Source organism: Crinia signifera, chromosome 2 (genome assembly GCF_055691185.1).
Source record: "Crinia signifera chromosome 2, ASM5569118v1, whole genome shotgun sequence".
Lineage (NCBI taxonomy): Eukaryota > Metazoa > Chordata > Amphibia > Anura > Myobatrachidae > Crinia > Crinia signifera.
In genome coordinates this window covers 321,373,246-321,387,404 of record NC_139218.1, presented here as the reverse complement: position 1 = coordinate 321,387,404, position 14,159 = coordinate 321,373,246, and the positions used below count along the sequence as shown (strand labels likewise).

Genomic DNA, 14,159 nt, shown 5'->3' with positions numbered 1-14,159 from the left:
AGTGCACACTGGCCACGGGGTCCAGGCGGTCCCACACTGGGGCAGCATCTTTGCACCAAAGACACAAATCACTGGAAAAATGTCAGCCGCTGTGCACTGGATATGTCCCCAGGGATAAGGTGTGGCCACCATGTTTCCAGAGACCTGTGCATACGCCATAGCGCCGTCAGACAGGAGGGGGCTTGCAGTGAAGGCTGCACATGTCCTCTCCTCTTTTAAAATGCCTCTGGTGGAGTGAGAAGGTTAGAATGAAGGGTTAGGCTGCTGGTGGGGGGATGCAACTGTTTGGGTTAGGCATGAAAGGGGAAGGGTTAGGCCAGTGATGGTTAACCTTGACACTCCAGCTGTTGTTGAACTACACATCCCAGCATGCCCTGCATATGTTTTAGCATGGCCAAATGGTAAAACTGTAGCAGGGCATACTGAGATGTATGGTTCAACAACAGCTGGAGTGTCAAGGTTAGCCATCACTGGGTTAGGCTGTAAGGGGGTAGCGGAATCCTGAGCATTGGAATGCTGCTGTTGGCAATCTCACTGCCGCCGACAACAACAGGTGAAAAGGGTGGCTGAAGGAGAAATTTGCATATGAGGGAGGTCCATAAAATACATTATATTTACAGGGAAGCATACAGATGTTTATGAAAATAAATGGGGGGGGGGGTTCAGTTATCAGTAATATACACTCATGTGCTCACCAACCATGACTATGGGACAAAAACAGTGCTGGTTCTCCGTCACGCCTATATGGAGTGCAGGAAAATACCTCTGATGCTGGTGGTAATGAGGTTTCAGCGAATTAGTTGGAATCTTCGCTCCCTCCTAAAATCTGAGACAACTGCAGCCTTGGGGCAGGTCTCGCAGAGAATTGAATAGCTCCCTGGCCCTTATTCTAATCGGATCGGTACGGCCCGCGTGCGGCCGTACCGCCGATGTTTTTACTCTGCACATGCGCAGAGGTCAATCTGCGCATGTGCAGCCCCCTTCGCCGCAGACGGATTTCGTCCGCCGCAAAGGGGGCGTATAGGGGCGTGAGAGGCATCATGCCCTCATTTCCCTATGTGTACGCCCCGCGTTTCATGGGCGTTCCCATGCAAACGCGGGGCGTACGCATGGTAATGAGGCCATGACGCAACTCATGGGGGCGGAAAGCTGACGTCGCCGGATGTCAGCTTTCAGCCCCCATACAAGCTAGCACACGGACGATTGTCCGTGTGGTCTCAGCTTGCGGGAGCTGCCGCGGCGTGCGGACCTGCCTTCGATGGTCGACGACCATCGAATGCAGGGGGCAGCTCCCACCATGGTGGAGGCGTAGCCTCCACCATTTTTATGCGGATCGCCAGCCGCCCGTGTACGGACGGCCGTGGCGATCCGTAGGGTGGGCGGGGATTCGTCTGGTGCGGTCGCAGCCGCATATGCGGCTCGACCGCACCAACCAGAATAAGGGCCCTTGTCGGTAAAAATGGGAGCTACAAACCATTATATTGTCCCCTAAGAGTTAATACGGCATAGGTGATGGAAAAAATATATTTTCAGAAAGTGAATAATTTTTTTGTTCTCTTCAGACAACTTTGTGGTGGACCAGAACTCTTGTGTTCGTGCTTGTCCCAGCAACAAGATGGAAGTGAATAAGAACGGGGTCAAGATGTGTGAGCCATGTTCCGGGCTGTGTCCTAAAGGTAGGCATCAGCTATTGGGAATATCACATCGGTGTCATGATGATGTTTGTAAGGTTGTTGGCCCGTGTATTTCACTTGATTAAATATTTTTGGGCTGATTTATACTAAAAGTAAGAATTCACCTATAGAGTGTTAAGAGTTGTTTGTTAATAACTGTAACTTTGTTGGAACTAATAGAAAGAGAAATAATGAATAATATACTGTCTTACTCACATCAGTACTGTGACATGGTCTAATTGCTTTCCTTTCCCTTAAATCCAGCTTGTGAAGGAACAGGACTTGGCAGTAAATATCAGACTGTGGATTCTAGTAACATTTACAAATTTGTAAACTGCACCAAGATACTTGGCAATTTGGATTTCCTAACCATTGGCCTCGATGGGTAAGAAATATATAATGTATGTATTCACAAGTCTTCATTCTTGGTTGATGTTCTCAGTGGTGGAGCTAGGTGCCACGGTGCCCAGAGCAAGGGCATGTTTCGCGCCCCACCTCACCCACCCATTTTTAGTAGGTGGGGATCTTGCGCTGTAAAAAGTGGGTGCGGCCTAATGGAAAGGAGGCAAGGCCTCTCAAAAGGGGGCGTGGCATATTACACATTATACCACACACCGTAATGCCCATTGCACATTTTTGCGAACTTTGTAATGCCCTTGCTACATCCCTGGATGTTTTTACCAACTGTCCAAATGTTGTAGTAGAGAATTCTCTAGGAACTCACCATGAGCAAGAGATACATTCTTTGTAGGTTAATTGCATTTATGTGTATGATTTTAGAGATGAATGGATGAATATCACTGCTCTAGACCCTACCAAACTGAATATCTTCAAAACGGTGCAAGAGATCACAGGTAGGAGGAATACCATTAATTTTAATAAGATCATTCACAAACCATTCAGATGATAATGTCTAACTGCTCATGTACTCCTCTCCTATTAGGATACCTAAACATCCAGTCTTGGCCAAAACATATGAATGACTTCAGTGTCTTCTCCAGCCTCACTACTATAGGAGGTCGTACACTCTACAAGTGAGTCTCTAATGTCCCTCTATTAGAAGAATATACTCCTTCTATGTATGTAGCACTGGTTTTAAAAGAGTTCCCGCAAAGCATCATTGCATGTCTGTACCCATGAGTCCAACATGTTCATCGAAGTGTAACTGGAAAACAGAGTCTGAAAAGAGGGATAACGGAAAACTAGTCCCTTTTACAGAATGATTAAGGCTATCTGTGTGTGTAAGGGAACGCCATGGACACTTTGATATTGATTTACTCTGATACTGTGCAGTGTGTTCTAGTCTACAAATAAACATTTAATGAAATTCAGGCTACTAGAAAGGATGATCAAACATAATAATAAAGACTTGCAGAATAGCATTGGCAACAAAAAAGATATAAAGAAAATTGGATTTTGGATAATGTAATTTTTTTTTTCGAGTTTCGCTATGGGCTTGATTTATATTTTCACTCAATGACGATTCTCACGCAACTCAGCGATTATCGAGCGATTGGCTGGAAGTGACTATATGGGGGAGATAATGGGCGAGTTGCAGCAGTAGCAAAGATGCGCCATAGCTTTATTTGCGGGTGTAGTTGCCGTCAGCTACAATCATGTACATAGAGAAACAGCATCATTGTCACTACTACCTCAGCAAGTGTGTGTGACCATAGACACACTTGAGGAGTCGATGTTCCTCATTTTTGTGCTGATGCTCTGTATGTGTGTACAGTTGCCGAGGACTTTGCCCTGATGAGCATCTATATAATTTTCTGGGCATCGGCTTCACTTGTGCTGTTGAGCAAATCCGTAACCTGGACAATCGAAGCTGTGTAGGCATGCAGGGGCAAACGCAGACATTTTATGGGGGGGGGGGGGGGGTTCTGAATGTATGTATGTAAGTGTGTGTGTATAGATACATATATATGGGATACATACGGAGGTCCAGCGATGGGGCTGCCAGTGTTCTGAATCCTGATGCCGGCATCTTGAAGGATGGAAACCTGACAGGGGTCAGATAAGTATACCTACCTTTCTCCCTGCCCACCCTTAACCATCCCTCCTCACAGCCTAAGCTTAGCCTCCCTACTGCATTACCCTAACCCTCCCCACTAGTACATAACCCCCGTACCCTGCTGCCTAAATCTAACCCCCACCCGCAGCCTAACCCTAACCTTTCCCCCCACAGCCTAACCTAACCTTCCACCTTTGCAGCCTAGATCTAAGTCCCCGCTAGTGCCTAGTCCCCTTCCCAAGCCCTTAGTAGCAGTACCCCCTTCCAAGCACTCCCCCCCCCATCCCTCAGTGGCAGCACCCCCATCCCCAGCTCTCAGTGGCAGCAACCCCCCACCACCCTCCCCACCCCTCAGTGGCAGTCCCCCCTTCCCAGCCCTCAGTGGCAGCAGCTTCCCCCTCCTCCTCCCCAGCACTCAACCGCAACCCTCCCCAGCCCGAAATAGTAATTCACCTTACACCCAGTGTCCTCCTCATATGGCTTCATGAGTACCCCCTGAACCTGGTATCAGCATAGTGGTTGCCGGTCTGGCTAGGGGGTTCCTGCAGTGACCCGTCCTTCAGTGACAATGGCTGTCCTCGATGGCGCTGGCTTTTCCCCCTCTCCCAACCTATAACCATTGTGCTGCGGCTGCGCGGCAGGTTCTTTTTTTTTTTGGGGGGGGGGGGGAATTTTGGGATAACAATTGGTCTGTCAGGGGAGTTTCTGGGTACTCGGAAAATCCCCCTGTGTGTGCTACTGGCATGTGTGTGCAAATGTGAATTAAGCCCTAAATAGTATAACATAACAAATTACAGTATTTTTCCTTTATCTGGCAATATACTGTATGCTCATCTTTTGTCAATTCCTTGCCAGATATTCAGTAACATTATATTTAATATTATTAGATAACTTAACCCTACTGTAAATGGTAATTTGTGTTTCACTTTCATTTCACTTCATTAATATACAGTATACAACACAACATGACAGGACATTTTTAATAAAAAAAGTTTTATGTTACATTTCCTTTGCACCTTTAATACTACAATGCACTAGTGATTGTTTTTCTCCTGTATCTGCTAAGGAGACCTTACCTCTCACTTATATATTGCAGCCGTGGGGTCTCACTTCTTGTGATGAAAAACAGCAACGTGACATCTCTTGGGTTCCGCTCACTGCGTGATATAAGCGCTGGGAAAGTGTATATCACTGAGAACGAGAACCTTTGCTTTTATCACACCATTAATTGGACAAGTTTATTTACGACAAGAAGACAGAATTACGAATTAAAGAATAATAGAGCTCCAGCTTCCTGTGGTAAATCTTATGATGATTTATATTGGTCTTATTGTATATATATTCCCGGGGAAGGTAATATAAAGTTTTATCTTTTGCCATTAAGCTGTGTTGTAGTGATAAAATCAATGTTTAAAAAGTATTATCAATATCAAACCTTTGGCTATCGGGAATTTAGTATGGTCACTTGGGACATTGTCACTCCATGTTGAATAACACGGCTTCACTTGTGTACCGCTAGGCCACCCCTCAGAACATCTTTGAATAACTGCATGCAGACACCTACTTTGATGGGCACCTGCACACCATGGTGATATCCTCGGTCACCTTCCATCTTCCTGTTTGTAGGAATAATTTGTGCTGAATAGCAGAAAGGTGGTATATTTACCTCATATCAAGGCTAGTGGGTGGTAAAGTTGCTATATAACCCTCATGTCAGGAATGGTAGTAGCAATCTTCAGCAAGTGTGCAGAGGCAGAATGTAAATGGGATGTAGCATCCTGACAGTAAGGTTGCCGTTATATTACACCGTTAAATATCTGGATTAGAGTTAGACTGCGGGAAGGGGGAGGTTTGGGTTCGGCTGCGGGAGGGGAGTGTTAGGGTTATGCTGTGGGTGGGGAAAGATTAGGGATAGTCTTTTGGAGAATTAGGGTTGAGTGACCATATCCCCGTGCATACAGCGTGACGGGAGCATGCTCCTGCAACCAGCCCTGCAGTGGTCCCTGGTGGCAGGAGCATGCTCCTGCGACCAGTAGCTTCCCCGTGTAGATCGTCTTGTTTTCTTCAGCGACCATCGCTGATGAAAACAGGACACTTAGTAATTTGGTCATTCAGCGGCCAATCGTTCCATGTGTACGGAGCAAGGTGGAGGTTAGGGCTAGACTGCAGGAGTGGAGGTTGAGAGTTAAGCTGCAGGAGCGGTATGTTAGGCCGAGGGTTGGGGTAGGGGTTACACTATTTGCCATAATATGTTGGGATTATGAAAGTTGGGATGTTAGTGTCGGTATTTTGGCCGTCGGCATCCTAACTGCCTGGATTCTGTGTCCAACACTATGTAAACATGCATACATACAAGAAAGAGTTCATTCTACATGGAAAATACTGTATATGACTGTCAGCATTTTGGCATAAGTGAGACAGGGTTTTTCAACATGCTATTTTTTGCTGATTACATGACGGATGGCCTATCATCGACGTATTCTATTTCACATGAAAAAAATAATATTTTTGAAATATTGTTTATTATATTAACATTTTGTTTTGTTTTTACTTGACACAGTAAAGGAAGGAAAACTATGTGACCCTCTTTGCTCTGGTGCTGGGTGCTGGGGTCCTGGGCCTGGACAGTGCCTGTCATGTAGGAACTTCAGTCGAGATGGGGTCTGTGTGCCATCCTGCAACCTTTCATATGGGTAATTGCAAAGTTCTTGTTACAGAATTATTTACTTTTAATGTCATTATAATAGTCACTGTCACTTTGTTGTTTTTTTCTGATAGTAATTCATCTCCCTTTATTTGTGCAGTGACCAGCGGGAGTTTACTAAGAATAAAGTTTGTCTCCAGTGCCACCCAGAGTGTCAGAAAATGGAGGGAAGTCTGACTTGCAATGGAACCGTAAGTGCTAAGAGTTCAAACTAATGGCATTGCCTATTACTAAACGCCAATTTACTTGCCCTACATACAGTTTTTCTTTATTCTGGCAGGGTGCAGATTCATGCATGCAGTGTGCAAACTACCGGGATGGATTACACTGTGTGGCCAAATGTCCTCATGGAGTCCTGGGGGAAAAGGGACCAATTTACAAGTACCCCAATGGCAATAACATCTGTTTGCCCTGTCATGAGAACTGCACAGAGGGGTGAGTGTTTTTCCATCTCCTCATTGGAACGCTCTATACATTATTTAAATGACACTATTTGTCTGCAAACAGAGGAGGCAGCCATTTTGTGAGCTTCCTATATTCAGCCTATTCATTAACTAGAAACTGCTAAAATCGCTGATGCCAGAGTTGTTGTTGTGCTTCTAAAATGTTATCCACCTACCATGTAACCCTCAAAATAGCCACCACTCCAAACAGGTCACTCAATGAGTGTTTCCTGGTGCCACCTCAAACTACTACGTTAAGTGTTCATGCTTTGGATGGCCAAAACCTGTAATGCAGACTAGAGCCGAGAATATTTTCAATCTGAACAGTCTAGTCATATTTAGATTTCAACAGTAATCTTCCATGTCACTGCGGACAGCCGGAGCTCAGATTCCCCACGCTGTGACTATAGCAGCAGCTGTCCTTTGAGAAGCAGCAGATTACTTTCACATTCCCCAGGTACTTTTGAAATACTGTAGTGCTACATTTGAGGGAAAGCTGGGCACTGCACTGTCATCTTCTATGCCTGCTAAAGAACTTCTTCAGGAACCTGGACCTTTATCAGAATCAGAATCCGCTTTATTGGCTAGGTATACTTGCGTATACTAGGAATTTGGTTTGGATTGCTGTGCAACAGCCGTTTAGGTAACAGTTAAACAGTGAGAGTATAGATATACATAACACATACAGGTATACGCTCGATGTGCCCTGGGGATTGTAGATGCAGAGAACATATATTAGCCGAGCTGCACAGTGCCTAGGCAGCCAACAGCGGCGCCACTGGTCATTGCAAACAGCCAGGTAGGTAACACTTAAGCAGGGACAGTACAGTTTTAGGTTGCTATGCAGTGTGCGAGACAGGGGAGATACAGGGGTACATATGGCTGAGTGGCACAGTTCCTAGGCAGCCATTTGCAGCGCCATCTTGATCATGCTGCTCAAAGGCAGCAGTAAAATTAATAATTTTATTTATATAGCACTATTCTTCCATAGCTGGCACACACAAGCTGGCAGGGTGCGCAACCCGCGATGGTACAGCATACAGGCTTTGCATACAGTGGGGGTGGAGGTACATGGTACAAATCATGGTAAAGAAACAGTAAACAAAAAAATTAATACATAGTTTCATCAAATTAGAGGCTGAGAGATGGTAATTGGTGAAAAATATAATGATGCAATGTAAGTCCAAATCCAGTCCAAACTCCAATCAAACTCATGCTTCAGCTGACATGCTTACAATGCAGGCTTAGATGGCAGGCAAGCCTTGAGCAGGACTCCAAATATTTCCAATTTATGCCTGCATGTACTTGATACATGCAAGGAATATGACAGGAACCCAGCCTGCCATGTGCATTTACACTAAATGTTGGGCTGAGAGTACCCATCTGAGACCAACATTACCTTAGTGGCCATTTGAGACCAACCTTACTGTAATGAGGGGATATTTGAGGTGAGTAGCTAACAGTTGATGTATAACCTCTTTAGCACACCTGTGGTAAAGCAGTTGTAAGGCAAAAAGTGGCCATAAATGGAGCAACATGAGGATTCCTTGTATTACCCAGATTCCTGCTTAATGTTTGTGATTGTGAGAATTATGTATATTCTAATTAATCCTTTGCCTGACAGGTGTGATGGACCTGGCATACAAAACTGCATGAACTTGGTTCTACATCTAGCTGAAAGGTAAATCTGTTTTATTGAGCTACTTATTGCGTGTTTAATTAAATGCACTATAACACACGCTTTATATACTGGAATCCCACGCAGCAGCGTTTACTGGTGGTCACATCCACTCTTCCCTTCCACTCTTAAGGCCAGTACACATGGGGCGATTTGGGGCTATATTCTAAGCGATCTGACCAGATCTCTTAAGCTGTGTACACACGGTGCAATATATTGCTCGGTGTCCCTTTTTCATCAGCGACCAGAGATGGTCACTGATGAAAAGGAGAATCTGCAGTGGGAGCCGCAGAGGGAAACATTAGGGGGCTGAACACGGGAGCACGCAACCGGCAATTTATCGCTGCATCACAAACAAATCACTGGCAATATGGTGTCTCAGCGACCATATTGCCAGGGATATTGCATTGTGTGTACACAGCTTTAGAAAGTAAGCCCAGATCGCGCTGTGTCTACATTGTATAGCAATGGCAATGGCAATGCGCAGTCCCGCAGGAATAGACCGTGCATGCACTCTCTATCCTGCTTAGATCACAGTGTTTTGCCTATGAGCATAGGCCAAATGCTGCTCCGCACAGATCCCTCCACACACATCGCGGGTGCATCGAGGTTGTGCAGCAATGTGTGCTGAGCGATCCATGCTTAAGCACATAAATATAAATTCTAACTAAATTCTAATAAATGATGACTTATTTTAACACCCACCTACATCAGGCTATTTCCTTGTTTACATACAGATAGTGGTAGATGCTCAATTAGTTCAGTAACATTACTCCGGTGCATGAGGGATGGGTTAATACTGAGTAAGTAAACAAGACATTTTTTCCTCAGCACACTGAGTAGTATTAGTAACCAATCTTGAACACTACATGATAATAGAATTCAGAGATATTGGTTACATATACCTGCTAGACATAGCAAGGTACAAAGTTTCATACACTATACTGATGAAAACAACTTTGTACTTTGCTACTTTGTGTTTGCTCTAGCACTCACTGACATGAGACTAATGGTATTTCGGAATTGGACTGATTTTTGGAATACCTCCCAGGAGAAATGATGGCATAGATTTTGTTGGCCTCCTGTTCTTTTTGGCTTTATGATATCGAACAGTGGTGCACAAACTTTCATGAATCATAGTGGCACCCTACAAAATCAATATTTTGTTCACTGTACCCCAGAAATTCCGCAAACAATAATAAATGAAGCAAATTGATTTTATGTGGCAGCCGCTAGCGCTGGTTTTGCCAATCCCAAATAATCTGATTTGTTATTGGACCACCAGCCCATGGCACTCAGGGTTCAAAAGGAATCCGGACTCACGATAGATTGACTCTAGGTAGACCGTCATTAAGTCGAACACTATTGGTCCATAGCGTCAAAAGTGTGACAGTCAAAAGGTCGACAGGGTCCAAAGATCCATAATAAAAAGTTTGACAGGGTCCAAAGGTCGATAATAAAAAGGTCGTAAGGGTCCAGAGGTCGACAGTCAAAATGTTGACAGGGTAAAATGTCGACATGGTCAAAAGGTTAACATTGAAAAGGTCAACATGAAATGTTTTCCAAAATTTTGAGCCAACATGTGCTGAAACATGGTATTTCATACTCTACCATTCACTATAGCGTGGAGGGAGAATATAATAGTGTGCTGAGCCCAGCGAGGCACCGAGTCCGAAGCATGCGATGGGCCGCAGTACACTTAGACGGTGTCCATGTCGATATAGACAACAAAACATCATGAATAACTCATGTTGGCCTTTTCCATGTCGACCTTTGGACCATGTCGATCTTTGGATCCTGTCAACCTTTTTACTGTCAACCTTTGGACCCTGTCGACCTTTTGACTCTCGATCATAAGTGGTCGACCATATGACTGTAGACCTATACATTGTAGATTTAAATACCATAACCGGTTCAAAGGCAGCCAATATTGGAATCACTGATGTATAACACAGAGGCAGTAATAGTCGAGGGGAGCTCACTGCCCCCTCTGTGTGCCTGATGTAATCACATTCTTCTTCAGGACCTGAAAGATGCGGGACCTGATTCTGAGTCACTCATCGTAGCCCACGCAGCATTTGACTAAGCATGGTCGACCACACAACGGCCAATCTAGACACCGTCGTTCTGACGACTAGATACAGATTCAGTCCCACATAGTTGGATTTAGAAGGAAACTTAATATTTGTTGGTGCCCAACAACGAAAAGGGATATACTACAAATATTAATTGATAAATGATCCCCAAAATGTCACTGTTTTAATATATTTGGAGTGTTGGCAACGATATATTAATTACAGATGTGTCCTTTATATACCTGTCCTTTTGCACTTTTACCTCAATTTTGTGTCTTAGTTGGATACACATCAGACCTGTCTTGCATAGATTGCACGCCTTTTCCTCAGTTTTTATACTATCCTCCTTAATTTTGCATCTTTACTTTGCTTACAGTGTACTACATATTTATGATTAATATGTTTGTAGCAACATAATGATGCTTTTCCTTAAATGTTGTCATTTTTTTTCCCTCAGTTTATTTTAATATTTTCTTCCATTTGGCTGGTCCTCAGTTTTCCATTTGAGGGTTACACAACCTCATAGCAGCACCTGTTTAAGACCATGTAATACAGTTGTAGGCGGTGTGCACCTGGGATGTGCCTGCATGGAGAGAATAATAACATAATGGCAGGATTGTATGCAGGGTTAAGTGGGTTCACCTTCCCTGTCAGTATCAGAAATAGCTGTCATTCTGGTTTGGGCCCCTGCATGGTAGCATTACTCATCTGTATGACATCACTGCAATTATCCCAGATAGGTTTTAAAACAATGAAGGTATAAAATCCTAGCAGTTCATCTCATAGAACACAAGACTGTAATGACATGACTCTTACTGCTGACTATTCTCTGTCATTCTGTGCAGACTGCTTGAGGCACCACAATATACTGTATATAGAAAATTAAAAGAGGGTTTAATAAAAGTGCTATTCAAGTAGTGCAGTAGAGTCCTAGGGCCAGATGCACTAAGCTTTAAAAGTGATAAAATGGAGGGTCATAAACAACCAACCAATCAGCACCTGCCTGACGTTTTTCAAACACAGTCTGTGACATGGCAGGTAGAAGCTGATTGGTTGGCTGTTTATCACTCTCCATTTTATCACTTTTGAAGTTTGGTGCATCTGGCCCCAAGTCCGTTTTGTAGGTCTCTTCCTTGTTCCAAGTTCAGAGGGATTCTCAAAAAGTTATAAATATGTACCCTTAAATACAAGTATCTAAAAATTATCAAAACAATAGAAACAGTAATATGTCACATTTCTACTGATATATTTTCACAATACTGTACCGTAACACATTAGTACTACTATAAATATATCTTATCTGCGGCGTGCAATGGTCAACTGATGTGTTTTGACTTTTTTTGATACCTTTGTCCACATGATTAAGTCATGGGGTACATTTGCTGAGATGGGAGCTCTATTGAAGATAGCAACCAATCAGATACTATCTCTATTTCTTATTTATTTAGCACCTATTAGAAGATAATGGATAGAATCTGATTGGTTGCTATAGACAACACATCATCTTCAAGAGAACTCCCATTTGAGTAAATTTACCCCATAGTACTCAAACACGTAATGGGCCGTATACACCTGAGAGCAGGTTGTGAAAGTGCTGAGAAATCTGCAGTTAGGTAGTAGTAGTAGTAGTAGTAGTAGTAGTAGTAGTAGTAGTAGTAGTAGTAGTAGTAGTAGTAGTATACTTTTCTTTATATAGCTACAATAGGACTCTAGGCAATTTACAGATAGTTTCAATATCATACAGAGGTGTACATTTTCTTGGTTCATCTGTGCCAAGCATTAATTATCCTACCCATAAAGGATCCAAGTGAGGCATATATTTTAAGCACACTACATAGGATTACACTAGGCAGAACAGGCAATGGATATAACCGGGGAGATAATATAATAGGGAAGATCATGTCACAATTGTCACAGCAGAGTACCAGGTGTGGCACCCTTTATCAGATTAAATGGCAATTTATGCTAAGCAACCTGACTTTGTCTTAAAATAAACTTGTTTTAACTCAGAAATCCTGCTACCTATTAAATTCACCTCAAAGTCCATCCATAGTAATACAATTCTAACAATATGAACTAACAAGAAACACAATGCACCATTATTATGTTTAATCAATATATAATAGTTACAGCAAAGGCATATGGTCATCACAAGGCACCAGTCAAATATCAATTAAATTAGAACTGCATTTCCACATAACGATGACCCTCTTAAAATGCAAAGTTGTCCCTTATTTTTTTTTTTCATTTTCAGTGGGCCAACTTTTTACTTATAGTTCCCATTTTCCCTTTTTAGTAAATCTCTAGTCCTTGTATTGTGTTAGCTGTAGTTAAAGGTCACAATTTGGTTATCTTACATCAGGGATGGGGAACCTTCGGCCCTCCAGCTGTTTTTGCACTACACATCCCAGCATGCCCTGCTACAGTTTTGGTATTTGGCCATACTAAAACTGTTGTAGGGCATGCTGGGATGGGTCCCCATCCCTGTCTTACATAGTGGTTTGAGACATAAGCGATAACATTTGTTTGGCTGCCCTCTAGTGTTCCATTTTGCACAGTGCATCAAATTTAGTGTTTCGTCTCAAAATGTAGTAATTGTAGTGGACAAATGGTTATTATTATTACCAGTTATTTTATGTAAATCACTCATATTCTGAAGCAGGATATTTGACCATTCACATCAGTCACTGTCATAGTGGTGTTAACAATCTGTATTTCTTATCACATGTATACCATAGTTGCCTACCCTCCTGCATTCTGCAGGAGACTCCCTGAAATAGGAGCAATCTCCCTCTCTCCCTGAAAAGTCTAAAAATCTCCCTGATTTCTCCTAACCCACATTATGCAGTCAGATGGAATTTTCACTTGGCATTTATTGCATAGGCATCACAACTTTTATCATGTATATTGTGCTGAGAGAGAACAAACTTAATATCACAGCAAATAATTGCAAACAAATAATCCAATATTGCAGGCAGCAATGTTATTATCAATAACATTTCTCAAAATATTTAGTTACTAATGTTATCTAGAACTATCTCACAACAAGCATTTAAGCACATATACGACCATATATGGAACTAGCCATGCCCTTTGGGTGAAGAATTATATGCCTCTTAATGGGGCACTGTGCAGAATTCTACTGCCAACTATAATCTCTCTGAAACTAGTTTTCAAAAGTAGGCAAGTATGATGTATACCCATGCATGGCAAGGTTCATTTATTGTCAGGAATCTGTTAACCTACAAGCAGGTGCAGCTACATTACTGACTACATAGTGCATGATTACATGTGCCACCCGGCCAACCCTGCACTTTTTGGTGTGGCCTGCAGCACAGTGCTCAGGGGCTGCAGCCACCACTACTGACCAGCATATGTTTGGAGTACCTGGAGGAAACCCACGCAAGCAAAGGCAGAATATACAAACTCCACACACACACTTAAGGCCATTTTGGTATTTGAACCCCTGACCTCAGTGCCTCGAGGCAGTAATGATAACCTTTACACCATTTCTGCTAACCAATTTAGAATGTTTCATAAATGCCTCCTTAGATGTACTAAGCCTTGAA

General features: G+C 43.0%; 1 protein-coding gene across 1 annotated transcript in view; it reads left to right on the top strand.

Annotated features, from left to right (window-relative positions):
• Positions 1-14,159, top strand: part of ERBB3 (erb-b2 receptor tyrosine kinase 3) — a 99,775-nt gene that overhangs the window by 65,003 nt on the left and 20,613 nt on the right. Inside the window, exons 8-16 of the mRNA XM_083169172.1 lie at positions 1,563-1,676; positions 1,938-2,058; positions 2,454-2,527; positions 2,617-2,707; positions 4,787-4,989; positions 6,251-6,383; positions 6,495-6,585; positions 6,675-6,829; positions 8,462-8,518. Coding sequence (XP_083025298.1) covers positions 1,563-1,676; positions 1,938-2,058; positions 2,454-2,527; positions 2,617-2,707; positions 4,787-4,989; positions 6,251-6,383; positions 6,495-6,585; positions 6,675-6,829; positions 8,462-8,518 — 1,039 coding nt within the window. The remainder of the gene's footprint in view (positions 1-1,562; positions 1,677-1,937; positions 2,059-2,453; positions 2,528-2,616; positions 2,708-4,786; positions 4,990-6,250; positions 6,384-6,494; positions 6,586-6,674; positions 6,830-8,461; positions 8,519-14,159) is intronic.